Below are 16,524 nucleotides of genomic sequence, written 5' to 3' on the forward strand. Positions count from 1 at the left end.
GTGCTTTTCGTACTGTAACATGTCAAAATGTCTTCTGTGAATTATTATTATTTCATTTCTCATCGTGTATATTTCCTCCCAGGTGACACATTAATTATTTCTTGTGATATATTGTTTGATGTAGAAGGGTAATTTACTTTTATTTATACATGAGAAACTCACTAAAAAGCAAATTATCTTCTCGCATAATAAAACACAAAATTATTAACCGAGAGGTACAAACAACATCAACAGCAATGAAAACTAGAATAAAATCTTGAAAATATTAATTAAAACATGCAGATTGTTGTAGTATTTTAATGTTTGAGATACACTGTGAGAATCTTGTGACTTCTAAGGTACAAAGTAACTAATAGCTGAGTTCCCTAAGGGGGGGGGGGGTCATTCAACATCAACATGTACTTGTGAACAAGAAAACAAGCTAAACAGTTAAATTGGTCTCAAAATATAACCTTTAATTTAAATCTAATAATAAATCGTGAGCAAAACAGCGTCATGAAATAGCTGCATGTCAAAAGGTGTGGCCTCAATCGAAACTCTCTTAACATGCTTCTCTTTTTTCAGGCAACGACTGGAAGAAGAGCTTCTATTGGACAGCAAACCTGCTGTCCCTGCATGAAACCTGAGATTCAATTGGACCTGGTCCTGCAGTGAAATTAGAAAGAGAGAGAGAAGGAGAGCGAGGGAGGGGCAGAGGGGGGATGTCCCACTCAGGACAGTTGTGAAGGATCTTGTGCCATCAGCATCAGTGACCCACCTTGTCATACAGCTGCGGTGAGACGACATGGCCTCTCCAAGGCACTTCGGTCGGCCGTCTGTGGACATCGCTAATGTGATGCAGAAACTGCAGGGTGAGTGTCACTCTTCTGCTTCAGCTGGCTTACGGACTAAACACTCTCCTCCTACGCTGCTGCACAGTAATATTGTGCTGATTCAATGCCTGGGCCGCGTGCCCATCTCAAGTTTGCCAGCTTCTGCAAGGCAAGATGCTCACACACACACACACACACATGCTTACACACACACACACACACACACACACACACACACACACACACACTCATTTATTCACATACCATTTAGACAGAGAGTTAGAAAACATATACCATCAAATTAAACTATTACTTATTGCCTTTGCAATAACAATCTGTCTGTTTAACTTATTTTTTTTTGTCTCTGCAATGCATTCTGTATTGCTGGTTAAGATTTAGAGTTAAAAAATGCACAAAAATTGCAATGTTAAGATTATTTTTTTAATTAATACTTAAAATGATACGTTACAGTCCTACATTACGTAACTGCTCTGTCCACAGGTACTTGTTGCCTTTAAAAGGATAATGATTTTATGTGCGTACAGTGTCAGGTTTATTTTTTCCTATAGCATGTAATCTTATTTGGAATGATAAAATACATTTGATTTTAACTTTTGTAACATCTTGTGACCAAACTAAGTTGTTTTGCGGCCTAGATACGGTAATTGAGAAGTTAATTAGAGCATGATTTGTTTTATTCAGTGTATATTGTGAAACTCTTGATCTCAATACATGGATCAAACAATGATCTGTTTATCTTTAAATCTAATTTTCTGTTGAGATTAGTAAGCTAAATTTGTTTTCACATCATGCCATTATTAAAGTAGCATCAAGTCATCTTGTCCCCAGTAAAAATATTTTTTTTGGACCCAATCTTTTCTAGCAATAGAACAATTTTTGCCACTTCTGACAAAGAAATTCTTGCTCATTGAATCAGTCCAGGGATGATCAGGAACATTTCATCTGGTCTGAGTCTTGACATACTGAGTCACAATAACTGTGGCTTCATGAATGCACAGACAATGCACCGAACAAGACTAAAACCTGACACCCTTTTTGCCCTTGGGAGGAGAACAGATCGATAGCGGGGGTCTCTTTTTGTTGGTGTACCCCTTTTGTTACAAGGGCATTAAGCCACTACCATCACCACACAGGTCTGGCCGATTCTGGCATCCGCTTCCGCTCAGTTTAGATGCATTTGTGGATGTTCAGTATACCAGGAAATTGTACACGTTATAGCTTGTTACCATAGAGACTGTTACAAAACATTTGTCTGTGGTTGTGCCAATGCAACCCAGTTCCTGCTCTAGAGAGACTTGGTTTCACAGTTACTTACATTCACTTGATATCAATAGATTAGGCCGGCACACTGACTCACTCTCTGAAATGAAAGACTATTTAAGCTATAGTATAGTGTAATGATAGACACAAACTAAACCTCTTATTAGCTGCTGCTGAAAAAAAAGATCAGATTTCAATATCTATTTTTAAGATAATAATAGAAACACAATAAGATGAAATTAATTGATTTATCTTTCTGACCTGTCACATGAAATCCCCCAAAAACATTACCTTCAATACTGCTTGGGGGAAATTCACCTGAACCATGCACAGATGGCATAATCTGCAATGCAAAGTGCCAGCCACTGTTGCGCGTTTCATGACAGGAAGTGGAATTTGGTGTGAGGTCACATCTGGAAGATATTATTGTGCCAGTGGTTTTAGGTGCTCTGTAGATGGCGGGCAGCAAGCTGCTCTGGGCTTTTTCACTGTTCAGATGCAGCTTCCTGTCATTAAAGGCATCCTGCAGAGCCAGTTAATGCAGACTCACTTTGACCTAAACAACAGTCCATCTAGCTGGATGAATTATTGACACCAGCTAATCTGTAGTCTTGTGAATGTATATTGTCGATTGTAGTGATCTACACTGTGTATTGAAAGAGATTCATGAAGAATTCTCCGAAATGTATCAACAACCACATCTTTTTTTCTAGTTTTTTGCTGTCATCATGCTATCGTAGTATTTGTGTGTTTGATTTCAGCACCATAAGACCATAGAGTAGCAACACCTTGTGGCCTTATATACCCTCTGGGGATGCCTGTTAGTTGCCTGGTGGAGTGTGCATGACAAGCGTGTTGCTCTCTTTTCGCCTGGGTTTCTTGTGGGTTTCGGTCTAGTTTAGGCTGTGTGTCAAACAGGATATGAAGAAACGCAAAGGGTTTGTGGTGATCTCCATCCCTTAACAGATACTAATAGATAAAAGCCTATTAATGTAGTTTTGTTTTGTGACAGAATGCCCATCACAAATTCCTTCAGACCCGTTTTGCCTGAGCCAACAGTTCAAAGTTATTCAGCTGAAAATGAGACATAGCGAAGCCTCACATTCGAAAAACCAGTGAACAATGAATCAATCGTCCAAAAAAGCGTCCTGTTCATTTTCTGACAATCAACCAAAGCGCCTCACACCTCCAAGACTGCAGCTTTGTTGTAAAAGGTCACAAGCTAAAACACTGTGAATACAGATTGTTAGAAATCTGATGGAGTAGTTACATCCCGGTTGGAGCAAAAGCAAGTAAAAGACAGAGTAGCACGCATGTTGTCAGCTGTGAGAGATGCTTCTGCTCTACAGTGTCAGTAACAGCTGCCCGGGACAGACAGCCATCACACTGATATGATCTGTACGCTAAGCTAAGCCTCAGAAGTTAGTAAAACAAACCATATCTTATGTAACTTCCTCATTCTTTATCTTTGTATGTGAATATTAGATTACGGTATTGCCATGTTATTTTGAAGACCAGGAAACCATTCACACTCTAAGTAAATCCTCAGTGTCAAACATGTCCGAATAGACAGCCACAGAATCCTTTCTTGTCCCGCCTGATTGTTGTTGGCTTGTCAGAGCTAAAGTAAGGCTGCTCTCGACTAAATGGACCAACAACAGAGTGAGTGGGCTTTTACAGTGCTCCCAGGTGACCAACGCAGGCCAATGAAGACAAGCACCTACAGTACAGTATTGCCAAAGGTATCATCTGTCCTAAGATCACCTTAAGTACTCCATTACTCATGTGGATTGAAGATGCTTTCATGGTTTGATGCTTTGCTGGTGTTTGTTGCTGGGGCTTTTCGCTTTTAATTGCCACTTAGCTACTAGTACTACATCAGGCTTAATTAAAACAGTTGGCTAAGACATAATGACTCAATGATGGGGAGATGCTTTACATAAGGATTTCATGCTTGTCAGAGATCCAGACCTGACCTACATACGTTTATTGTATTACACTAACAGAGTTCTCTAAGATAGTTACATTTGAGACTGAGTAGCCGGAAAACTTATAATTTACAAGTTTGATTTTGTATTTTACGAGTGCACTGTGTATGTCCTGAAAAGTGTTTAAGGGCTAACAGCTCCAAAGTTGGCCTTTACTCTTTACTTCTTTGTCAGATTCATAATCTTGTTTGCTTATTTTTGAATCCCAGTTTGACCAGGATTTCTCCAGGTTAAACTTTATTCTTTTATGAAGCTTTCAACCACTTCTTGAGCGGATAGATTTGCTCATATCCAGAAGAAAGAAAAATGGATCTTATGTTGGGAATTTATCAAAACAGCTTTTAAGAATGATACTTCAAGCTTACATTTTTTTAATTTTTAGAGTTCAGCTGTTTGGGTTGCATTTAACATTTGAGAACTTGCGTTTGGCTACTAAAAAAATAATTATATATCTTAAAATAAGCTTTCAAAAAAACATACTGTTTTTGTATTGGGCCAAAATGCAGGTGTTGGCTCTTATCTAGCCCTACTTGACTCTAGTGGAAACAAAAACACATCTCTTCCTTTTCAGCAGAAGGTTTTTCCTGGGTTGGTCCTATGTGGCATGAGGCATTTAGAATAGCATATGTTTAAAGGTTATAGGTTGACTCACTACTCTGAACAGAGAAGCAAAACAAAAAAAATTAAAATAACATTTTACTATCTACTGTTCTGCTACTGTGACATACGCAGTGTTTTTTAGGAATGTTACCATGAAAGCAGTAAGTGAGTAATTTATGTATAATAGAGTAGAGTATTTTTGGTAATTTTTAAAGAGGACACCCTGGTATAAAAATACTGAAACCCTAAAAGTATGATGTCTCAAGGTGGTTGGGTGTTGAAGGGTTAAAGAAGTATTCTAAAATGGAAAAAATAGCTTGATAACAATTAATTACAGGGTTAATATTTTGATCTTAACCTTTTCTGCTTTGGACTTAGATACTCATAAATGTGCATTAATTGAAGTATGTCGGCGCGCTCATTGTTCTCAGTGTACGCAGCGGTCAACAACATTTCAATGGTGCTACTTTTAACCTTTTACCTTTTTGATGTAAAAGGGAGAGAAAAAAAAATCCATTTTCACCCAAATAGCTTTTCTGGGCCAGTTCCACCAGCGGTCTATAGAGCAGTAATAATAGAATAACAAACGGAGGCCTATTTTTAGTATATCAGAGAAGCTTTTAGTATGCCAGTGGTCTTGAAAGAATAAAGGGATTTCTCTGCAGGAGATAAGTACTATACTTATTCACTATTGTGTGTTGTATTCAGAAGAGTGGAGTAGTCTAATAGAAAACAGACTGGTCAAAGCTGAAGTTGTTCCAGTAGGTCTTAAAGGACAAAAAGGGATATGCTTTAGAGCTTTTACATGATACTGTGTGTGAAGTGGGAATCCCGGAGTGGGTGTGTCTGCTTTGTCGTCACAATAGCATTGACACTGAGAGAGAGAGAGAGAGAGAGAGAGAGAGAGAGAGAGAGAGAGAGAGAGAGAGAGAGAAAAAGAGAGAGAGAGCAGGTGGTGGATGTCATTCACCAGCCTCAGCATTAATTATTGAGATTTGTTGCACCATGGTGAGCTTTGTGCAGCAGTCTTTTAATTTAGTTCTGGACTATTTAATCAATAGGTCTACTGGGACTTCATCTTATTTTACAGCAAAACATTTTTTAAAAATAAATAAAAGGGTAATTTTACAAATATTTCATGATTTCCTTGGAATTTGTGATGCTTTTTAACTGTGTCAGTCTCATAGAAGATTAAGCAAATCATATAGGCAAACACAGGTCCATACACACACACACAGACACGCATAAATCAGGAGAATGTAGCCAAGGCTGTGACATCACTGCCTCCCCCATGCTGATTGGTTGAGCCATGCTTCTAGCTGATCTCTCTCCAGCGTCAGACAGTGTGATGATACACAGAGGCAGTGCAGCGGGGGCTGTGCACATCCTCACAGGCATGGCTCCTCTGGATGGAAAAAACACAGCAAGATGGAAGGATGGGATTGTAAATGACCCGATCCGTTAGAGCCTTCTCCTCTGCCATCTGTGCGTGTGTGTGTGCGTGTGTGTGTGTGTGTGTGTGTCAGTGTGTCTGTTTGTGAGAGTGTCAGGGAGGAGGGGACGTTTTCGACACAGCCTCCAGCAGCTCTTTTGCTTTCAGCCAGATCTGTTGTGCTTCCTGCTGGAAAAAGAGAGGAAAAGGACAGCTGTGTGTTTTTGTCTCAGTTTTCCACTGTGGATTTTATTTTCACACATACATATATGTACCCTGGAACTGATGAGAGGCAGAAGGAGAGAGCCGGAGAGTGGGGTGTAGAATGGCTCATTATAAGGATGTATCTGTCAGAAAGACTTCTTTAAATCTGGTGACTGGATTCTTTCAGTATCTACGTGGTAAGTAGGGCAGCAGCATCCTTCATCTCTCATCTGTGTGCGCATACGTAGCTAATCTGGGATATAACTGGGAAAATAACAGATGCTAATGGTTTGTGGGTAAATCCCTGCTACATGAACTAGTTACAGTGTCATGCTGCACAAACACAGCTGTATGTGTGCTGCATCTGTATGTGTGTATGTGTGTGTTTGCTTGTATCTGTATGTGTATGCTTCAGTGGGCATCCCCTGTGCATCAGTGATGAAGCATTTGCCTGTGGGTTAACTCAATGTCTTTGCTCCCTGTGTAGTGTTCGCATTGCTTCCTTCCACACGTGACCACTGTCTATATCTCTAAGGGTGGATGTTTAAAAATGGCCACTCTGTGCAGTGTGCAGCAGTCGCCTACCGGCATGCGTGACAGGGTGTTAGAAATCCATCCCACCGGCAACAACAGCACCACTTTAGCAAAGAAATCAGTTGTTTGTTCATACCTGCTACATAATGCATGAAGCATTGTGACTGAATATATTATTAGACCACAAAAGAGGCTGGGGGTGACCAAAACGATCACGCATGTTATTACTGAACACAGAGGGGGCTTGCGAGATGTGTTGGCAGAAATGTCCTCAGCACTCATTCTCTAATCTCCTTGTATGACCTCTTTCTGAGAGCTCTGGAGCATCAATTGTACCAGCACCGCCAAGCCTGTGTTATTCACATTGCACACATCTAACCACTGCAGAAGTCGTACTTGGTAACATGTTTGGTGCAGGGTGACTAAAATGCTACTTGACTTACCAGAAGCAGTGTAAGACGATGTGGTATGAGGTTGGATCAAGTATGGTTCTGGCTCGGGGAGTCATACAATGGCCATTTTATATATATAGTTATAGTTAGAGATTAATATTTTATGTATTTTATGATTATAAGCTATGAACCCAACCATATCCACATCTAGAATCAATTAACAGCCACTTGTTAGCAAGTGCAAATCCATAATCTCTGATCATCAAGTATAACTTGTATTGTCCACATTCGGTTGTGTCCTCTACGAGTACCAACAGCTCCTCTAGTCGCAAGTGTGTGGCTTAACAGTCAGCCGTCAGGAGCATGTGGCGTCTTTCGTGTACTGTGTTGACATGACCTCTGTGCCTTTCCTTTTCAGATGAGCAGGAGGCAGTGCAGAAGAGAACCTTCACCAAATGGATCAACTCTCATTTAGCAAAGGTAAGCGTGCATTTTCATCCATGCTCTCCGCTGCCTTCCCACTGCTCATCAACCTCATGTAAAACAAATTGTCAAGGCAATTACATCACATGTACATTGGAAGCTGTGGTATGTTGACCTTTTTCCTCAGAGAGGCTCGTGATGTTTTATTGCTCGTCATGATGATGTGGCTTCTCTTTGGTCCGTGGTATTTCAGGCGACTGACCCGTCACGCCTGTGAAGGGAACTGACTGCAAGATGAGCTTTGCCATCCGACAATAATGGCCCCTAATAACACGGCACAAGATATTCAATTTATCTTGTTAACCGTGAATTAAACCACCTTGTTTCTTAAGCATTTCAGATCATATAATGTGTATTGTGTTTATTATGACTGGATCTAATGATGGGGAGGGAACACAGAGTAAAATAAACATTGAATTCTTCTAGAACCATTAGAAAAGGTCATGCTGGTTGTTGCTTCGCTGGAAAGACGACACAGACATAACGGAGCTCAGAGGCATCTTCACAGTGCAGAACTGCAGTACTGTTTTAAAGAAGCTCACTAGGGGCTATTATCGTTGGGTGAGCTTCTGTACCACTAGTGGAGTGTGTTTATGTGGACATATGGGAGGTATAATGGAATTATTCAGAAACTGGTGTGTGGGGTACGTGTGTTCGTCGTGTATTAGGTGTAGGTGTGCCCCCGCTGTGTGTGTGTCTGAGTGCGCGTGGGTGTTTTGTTCTTCGTGTGAGTGTGTGTATTTGTGGACAGGCTTGGCAGGGATAGTGATGCGGTGTGCAGATGGAGAGCAAGGGGGTGAGGACAGTTCCCTGTAGGCAGTCGTTTGCGTCTAAGGTTCAGGCATGTAAATTACAACAACAACACATTTTAAGCTTAAATGCTGGATTACGTCACACTGTGACAAACTGTATTAAATCATGCACACTGATGAACTGTTCAGAATTCAGAATAAGTACTGTGGGATCTTTTTGGGACTGTAATCACTGATGACACAGCAGAGTGTTCAACTAGTCAGACACTGGGTTTATGTCTGGAACCTGGCAAAGAGATTTAGTTTAGAGGGGTCTTTTGTTGAGCCTGATCTGCCCACATTAGTTCAAAGCGGGGCTTCTAAAACTTTAGAAGAATCTCAGTTATGTGGTGGGCCAGAGCAGAGACACTGTTGGTCTATTCTTCATTATTCATGCACTGCGCTCAAGCTCACTCACTGTGCATACCAATAGGACTAATGTAGCATAAGCTACATCATGAAAGAGCTCTAACAGTCAAATTTACACTGCGGACACTGCGTTTACTGTAGATTCTTGCAATAGTTTTGTGTGTTTGAGTAAATGATGGATTTTGGTCTGAATGGAATCTCCTGTTTGTGGATGAAAGTGTGTATTATCTAAGCTTGAACTTCCTGCAGTTGTCACACTTTTCCTCTAGTCTTTTGTTTCCATTTCCTCTGACATCGTATTACTCAGCAGGTTTTTCAGTGATTTTCACAGTTTTTCCACTTTTAGGAGGTCTCATGTGATTCTGTTGCTCAGGTAATTCATTTTCCAGGGTGGGAATGACATAAGCTATATTTGCGGGATTGTGCATATTAGCAGTTTGGAAATTTGAAAAAAAATAAAATATATATTTTGTTTTAATTTGAGTAGTAGGAATATGATAGTTATATATTCTTATATACTCAAATAGTATATTTGATTGACTCTCTTAACACATTACTGTACGTGCAGCCATGCATAGACCTTTAGCTGCAGTGTGAATTGATAAGTGCATGTTTTTGAACCAATATGGTTCAGATAAATCTCAAGCAGCTGATAATATTTGGAAAGAGATTGCTGCACAAAACCATGACGCATCTTCTTCAGTACTTTTGTGACGGGAAGAAGAGAAGTGTGCATGTACAGAATAACAGGACAGACGCTTGCCTCTTCACACTGCTTTGCCCTAAATAGGCAGCCAACTGCATCCTGTCATGGAATATGTTGAGTTGTGAAATGGCCTGTATATGGTGCCAAATGAAGAATGCCCATGGTGAGCTTTCCTTATAATTAAAGCTAAATACACATCTGTTTATTTTACTTATGCTCAGGAGGTTATAACGCTGTCATTCATCTTGGAGATTGTACAGCTCTGTAAATGTGTGGATATGATATCAGGAGACAGTCCAATTAGGGTTAAATCAGTACCGTCGCCTCAGGACTGGGCACCGGGCCACTGCTGAGGAAAAGGCACCATCTTTTCAGCTGCAGGGAGGCTCTGTGGTTGTTTCTAACAAGCCTGTTTCTCACAAACAACATTGGGTTTCTCCTCATCCCTGCTAATGGACTAGAATACTAATATCCCTTCACACTAAAGATTTAACAATGCAACCATGCTGGTTCTATAAATGCATTGGTTCTCAAGACTGATTCATTTCTAATCATAACCATTTTAATTTGTTGCAATGATTAAAGCTGTGTTTTGTCTCCTCCAGTATAAACCACCACTCGAGGTTAATGACCTTTTTGAGGACATCAAAGATGGGGTGAAACTTTTGGCTCTTTTGGAGGTTCTGTCTGGTCAAAGACTAGTAAGTAATACTAATGAATGTACATGACTTTTACCAAGAGTCCTACCTTTAGGATGTTTAAATGTAATGCAAGGGGATTTACACTCTTGATTTGAAGTGTAGATTTAATAAAGGAAAAGTGCCACCCTGTATGATATCCACTTGGAATAATGAATATGTAAATCAAGGCACGCCTTTTCATCTGGGTCAATTTCACGGGTCAACTTGTACATGCATGTGTGATTCCCTACATTATGTAATGCCTCTCCTCCCATTTATTTCATGGTTTAAAACCCCAAATTATGCATACAAATTCACTATATTGCTTACAATAATTGTTGCTCACAATTTGCATAATTATGAGCAGTGTTGTTGGTCTTTAAGTCAATGAAATACTTTTCAAAGCAGTAAAGATATTGTCAGATAATTATCTTCTTACTTGTCTTTGCATACTTTTGAGAGCCCTCATTGACATAATCCGTTCCCTAGCCCCTAATCCTAACCATAAGCATCCTAAATGCTCAATCCAACCCTAACTTACACTGACACGCTTACACCAACTCACAAAAATAGCAATACAAGCCCACACACATAAACACACTGGCCCAGACTCTGATAGGGATTTAGTAATCAGACCTGTCTTAAAACAAACTGCCATGTCATCTGTAAAGCTGTTACTTGGCAAATGAATCAGTTGCATGTCATGGTGAACACTGCCTGATGCTTCCAATTACTGCTTCCAGAAGTGGACCCCTGTGGTTTACATCAGCCAAAACATTCACATCGACAGATCGTATTGAAGCTGATTCTCACTCAGGTTTTAAAGCACAGGATTACACGTTTTCTCTTAAAGCAGCTTTGGCACTCACCACTTAATTTGTGTTCGAAAAGCCCTGCTAATATTCCCAGGCCACTTTCACTTTTACTTTGCTAGTGGCAAACTTGAGTGGTTAAGTAGTAAAGAAGACAAAATTACCATCTGCAGTTAAGTTGTTACAATGTTCCAAAGCAGTAAATGGTTGAATGAAGATTGTATAATATGGCTTTCTCGACTAGCATGATTTTGACTGTTTGCCCACTGTGTCTTAAGCCCCGCGAGCAAGGCCGCCAGCTGAAGAGGATCCACTGGGTTTCCAACATCGGCACAGCGCTCAAATTCCTCGAAGGCAGGAAGGTAAGCATTCAGTGATGTCAGCAGTTTCACCTTTGAAATGGTATGAGGTCATTTTTTCCACAACTAAATATCAGCAGTGTTATGTCTTAAAGAAGTCCAGGGTGTGAGTAAGAACTCATGAGAAAAAGATTTTGATTAGATATTTGTCAGTGTACATAAGGTCTGCGCAACCTGCACTATATTCAGAGAAGCAGCAGATAGAAATAGGAGTTCTTGATTACATAACCCTTCTCTAAATCCCTCGGCTCTATAAAGCCTGTGTCCCACTTTACATCTGGGCTCCCTGAGGACGGAGTCTTACATTGTTGTGATCTCTCTCCCATCATGTGTGCCTTCAGTCTGTGTATCGAGGATCTCCGGTCAGTCGCCATTAACCGCCCTGTGTGATCCCATACTGTATGCATTCTTTTCATTTGATGCACGATGTGTACTAAGCAACGCTTGGATACAGCCATTTCTGTTTCAATAAATGCAGTCATTACGCTTTTCTACTGACAGGCATTTTGATGCATTTTGACTAGAACACTGGTTACTGATGTGTTCATCTACAGTTCTGAGCTTCTCAAATGTAGCGATGTAAACATGGCAAATTGAGGCACTTCTCCAATGCAAAGTTTGCAGTGCTGTGGTACCTCTGCTGTTCCTAAAATGCCTAGTTGGACACAATTCTTTTCTTTTTTCTGTTTTTCCTGCTGGTTCACTTCTCAATGTGGCTGTTTCTGCCTTCCTGGTTTGGCTATATTAAAGTACTTACCTGCATCAAAGACCTGACTTTGATGATGTTGAGAAAACAAAAGCTTGCCATTTTTTTTGGATTGTATGAAACTGTTGGGGGCTTCTAGGGGAAAATGCGAAATAAATCTTGCTTCCAGACTTATTTTCCATAATAATCCTCTGCTTGGTTTTTGTTCCAGATCAAACTTGTTAACATTCATGCCACCGACATCGCAGATGGACGACCATCAATTGTTCTTGGGTTGATATGGACCGTTATCCTCTACTTTCAGGTAAAACTTGATGATCCCTAAATCCTGAGAGCTTGATAATAACTGTGCTCACTCCAACGTGAGTTGATGCCCTTCGATTAAACTCGGAACTTCTCAAACTCCTGGACCAAATCTTCTTTGATCCAATGTTGATCTTTGTCGCATAGAATAATGTATGAAGCGGATGTCGCTGGAGAGATTATCTCGCTGATTCAGTTGAATGCCAAGAAAAAGTCCTTTTTTTTCATGTTGCTATGGTCACAATGCAACCTCTTCTTCTCCCATTGATCTTGTTCTTCATTTAGATTGAGGAGTTAACCAGCAACCTGCCAGCCCTCCAGGCCCTGTCCAACAGCAACTCTTCCGTGGAGAGTTTAGCCAGCTCTGAAGCAGGAAGCCCTCCCATGAAGCGAAAGGTGGTTAACAAATTCCAGGGCAATGCCAAGAAGGCCCTGCTCAGATGGGTGCAGAGCACAGCAGCCAAGTATGTCACTTTCAAATCACCATTTAGGCCAGATGTTAAAACAGGTGTTGTTTGTAGATAAGGGTTAAGATACATATTCTATGCTGTTTAAGATTCAGTAGATAAGGTGCCTGTGTTCTGTGTTTTTCTGCGTAACAAAAATGGTCACCTATGTGTTTTTCAGGTATCATGGAATTGAGGTGAAGGATTTTGGTCCAAGCTGGCGCGATGGTGTTGCGTTCCAGTCGGTGGTGCACGCCATCAGGCCAGACCTGGTGGACATGGAGGTGGTGCGGAGGAGGAGCAACAGGGAGAATTTGGAGGAAGCCTTTGCTCTTGCAGAAAATGAGCTGGGTATTCCCCGCCTGCTGGATGCAGAAGGTGCCCTGGATCTTTCCTGTTGCTTGTATTAAATAGTCCAGTGTGGTAGAGTATTCAGACAAGATAGCATTGGATATAAGTGTTAAATAGTTAAGTATTTTGAAGTTTGTCATTGTTATAGTCACATAAATACAGCAAATATATAGTATTACTGCAATTAGAACATGAGCCTTTTTGACATGTGTGCTGAAAAGATCAGTGAAACCCTCCAGAGGAATAAAGTGATGTGTTTACTTGTGGCTCTGAGTTTTAGTCTGAGTAAGTGAAGCACTCTGCCGTAGCTCTGCAGTCCTGTCTTCACTAGCAGAGTGATGATGCTTTAATGCACAACAAGCTGCACTGAAACGTCTCTGCTTTTACCTTAGCTTGACCCTGATTTCTAGAAACATCAGGTCAAGGATGGATATGAAAATACACATGTCTAATTAGCTGTCAGGCCTGCAGAGATTTATCCTCTTCAGGACACAAAATGTTTTTATTCATGTCATATGACCTAATACCAAATATAATGGCTCTGTCATATCTGTCCTTTATTTCTATATTGATGAAGTCATGGTTTTTTTTAGGCCTGAAAAACATTTGCATCAGCAAATTTTCAGCGTTTTTATCCAATGCATCCTAAAATGTTTGTGTTTCTCTGTAGATGTGGATGTAGACAAACCAGATGAGAAATCCATCATGACATATGTGGCTCAGTTTCTCAAGCACTACCCAAACCCACACCACTCTGAAACTGATGGACAGCAGGATGAGGTACTTTGTTTAAATCCTTTGATACTATATAAGTGCAGACATCGGGGAATATCTGGGACAAATATCATTGTGCTACTACTAAATAATCTAGAATAGCAATTTAACGCCATGTGTTGTTATTTAAATAATTAAATTGTATATGTTGTTGCCATCCACATTTCCCAAAAATGACAGAGTGCATCATCATTCATAGAGAATGACCATATGCAGAGATCAACAGTGCATGCTTGATGAAATCATGCTTTACCTGCTGCTGTGCTTAATTGTTGTACGCCTGTGCAATTTTTCTTACTTGTCATTTTATCACATCAAGCTGTCATCATAGCATGAACACAGCAGCAATACAATCATCACAATTTTGCTTTTTCGTCATCAGACTCATTTATTTTCTCCATGTACTTATTTTTTTGTGCACATTAAGCTGCTTCTTGGCTCAATTCCAACTTTTGCACTGTCAGTGCCAGTACTTCAGGTGAGAGTTCAGGTCATACTGCTGCATGCTCTCCATTTGGAGTGTATTCCCAACTCACACTCATCCCATTTCCTGTCCACTTTGCTTCTTTTTTCCCTCCTTGCTATTCTAATGCATTTTGTGGTGTGTTTGCATCTCTTTGTGTGCCTTGCTGCTTTCCTGGATAGTTTGGTCCCCAAGATATAGAGCAAATGCTTGAGGTATGTTTCACTAAATTAACAGACTAAATCCAAAGTTGTCAAGAACATGCAAGTGTCCAAACCCCTTTCCTTCTTCCATGACTTCTAAAAAAAACGTCTAATCTTTGCTAAAACATAGAGGCTGGAGACATAGAAATGTCCTTCTTGAATGTCAATTTGGTGTCAACATTTTGGCAAGCTCATTTGGAAAAGATTCACATCAGTTTGTTCCTGAGACTCTAAGCTGGATGTTCTGATTGTGACAGAGAGAGGAGCGGAAGATGCTGAGAGAGCTGAAGGTGTTTTTAGATCAGCTGGAGAGAGATGTGCTGCGGGCCCAGGGAGCAGAGGGAAACCTCACTGACAAATATCAGGTGAGTCTGTCCTGGAAAGACAAAAAGCATTGTTCCATAACGTTCCAAGACATTCATCAACTGTCACCACTCTAATTTAATCTATTTGTTTTGCAGGCATTTAAGAGCTTCCGTGTCCAGTATGAAATGAAGAAAAAGCAGACAGATCCGCTGCTACAGCCAGTCCACAGAGACGGCAAGCTGTCCGTGGATCAAGCTCTGGTCAAACAGGCGTGGGACCGCGTGTCTGCCAGGGTAACTGCACTGCTTCTACACAGCTTGAATCATTTATAACAAGCTACAAAGAAAGGAGAGTTAATTGTGATAATTAATCATACCCAAATTAAAGAGAACCTGAGGATGAATAATAGATTGTCCATTTGTTATTTGTCTTTATTGTTTTCTGTGCTTAAAAATCACATTACCATAGTGAAGGTGTCATAATGAGAGAAACACAACTCAGGGTTCCTCTCTTCACTGGCGTTTCAATAAGAGTTTGTTCAGAGGGGAGGAGACAGGAACAGAGGAGGTTTTGTTCATTGGGCAGCTTGCTCCTCTGGACATCCACAGCTCATCTAGACTGGCATAAAACTCTTTTGTGGCCTGATTGCTTGTGAACATGTGGAAATGTTTTGATCAGCACAGCCTCCACTATGGTGGGATCGTGTTTTGGTAGAGTGGGTTTTTAATGGATGTCAATTGCAGCTGCTGGACTGGCACATTCATCTGGACAAGTCCCTGCCTGGTCCTCTGGGAGTGATTGGAGCCTGGCTTCACAGGGCAGAGATGGCTCTGAGAGAGGACATTCCCATCCAACATGCTCATGAGGAGACAGCCAATGTTCTGCACAGAAAACTAGAGCAACATAAGGTAACACAGTGAACCTTTGAGTTTCAATGTGTGCGGATACCTACTGTACCGTGCTATTGACCTGGTAGATATACGAATCCTTTTACACAGAAACTGTAGACAGGAAAGTCAATGGAAATATGATTATATGTGATTTGATTTTGCAGGAGGTATTAAAAAACTTGGAATCGCACAAACAAACCTTCCAGCAGATCCACAGGGACAGATCAGTGAATGGGGTGCCTGTCCCACCTGAGCAGCTCCAAGATATGGCTGAAAGGTATATTGTCAAATCTTGTTTTTAATTAAGTAAAACATTTGTCTGTGTTTAGATGCCTTTTGAAATAATTACTGAACATCTGTTTAATTTGCAGGTTCAATTTTGTATCCACATCATCACACGCTCACTTGATTAAACTGGAATTCTGGGAAATGAAGTATCGACTGATGGCATTTCTTATGTTGGCTGAGTCAAAGCTCAAGTCCTGGATCATAAAATATGGCAGGCGGGACTCTGTGGAACTCCTGTTGCAAACCTACCTTGTAAGTGGAAATTATTGGTGCTGTACTTGCAGTATTTAAAAAGTCACTGTGTCTACCAGACAGATCTGATTTAATCTGAATTCATGTTTGCCTTTCTAT

General features: G+C 40.6%; 1 protein-coding gene across 13 annotated transcripts in view; it reads left to right on the forward strand.

Moving 5' to 3' along the window:
- The first annotated feature begins 686 nt into the window (after window positions 1-686).
- The window catches only part of syne1b (spectrin repeat containing, nuclear envelope 1b), a 76,195-nt gene continuing 60,357 nt past the window's right edge, over window positions 687-16,524 (forward strand). For 7 of the 13 annotated variants that reach the window (XM_068721487.1, XM_068721494.1, XM_068721495.1 and 4 more), the window contains exons 1-14: window positions 6,042-6,514; window positions 7,662-7,723; window positions 10,198-10,293; window positions 11,363-11,446; window positions 12,361-12,453; window positions 12,738-12,916; window positions 13,080-13,276; window positions 13,920-14,029; window positions 14,669-14,701; window positions 14,947-15,054; window positions 15,151-15,288; window positions 15,739-15,903; window positions 16,050-16,162; window positions 16,257-16,425. In XM_068721487.1, the coding sequence (XP_068577588.1) occupies window positions 6,439-6,514; window positions 7,662-7,723; window positions 10,198-10,293; window positions 11,363-11,446; window positions 12,361-12,453; window positions 12,738-12,916; window positions 13,080-13,276; window positions 13,920-14,029; window positions 14,669-14,701; window positions 14,947-15,054; window positions 15,151-15,288; window positions 15,739-15,903; window positions 16,050-16,162; window positions 16,257-16,425 (1,623 nt within the window). In that variant the 5' untranslated portion in view covers window positions 6,042-6,438. Of the gene's footprint in view, window positions 852-6,041; window positions 6,515-7,661; window positions 7,724-10,197; window positions 10,294-11,362; window positions 11,447-12,360; window positions 12,454-12,737; window positions 12,917-13,079; window positions 13,277-13,919; window positions 14,030-14,454; window positions 14,502-14,668; window positions 14,702-14,946; window positions 15,055-15,150; window positions 15,289-15,738; window positions 15,904-16,049; window positions 16,163-16,256; window positions 16,426-16,524 lie in introns of those variants that run through there. The other 6 variants (XM_068721488.1, XM_068721501.1, XM_068721490.1 and 3 more) reach the window with 4 other exon arrangements.

The sequence above is a fragment of the Cebidichthys violaceus genome, unplaced genomic scaffold (assembly GCF_023349555.1).
Source record: "Cebidichthys violaceus isolate CVI_PGR_0920_01 unplaced genomic scaffold, fCebVio1.0.p SCAF_28, whole genome shotgun sequence".
In the NCBI taxonomy this organism is placed as follows: Eukaryota; Metazoa; Chordata; class Actinopteri; order Perciformes; family Stichaeidae; genus Cebidichthys; species Cebidichthys violaceus.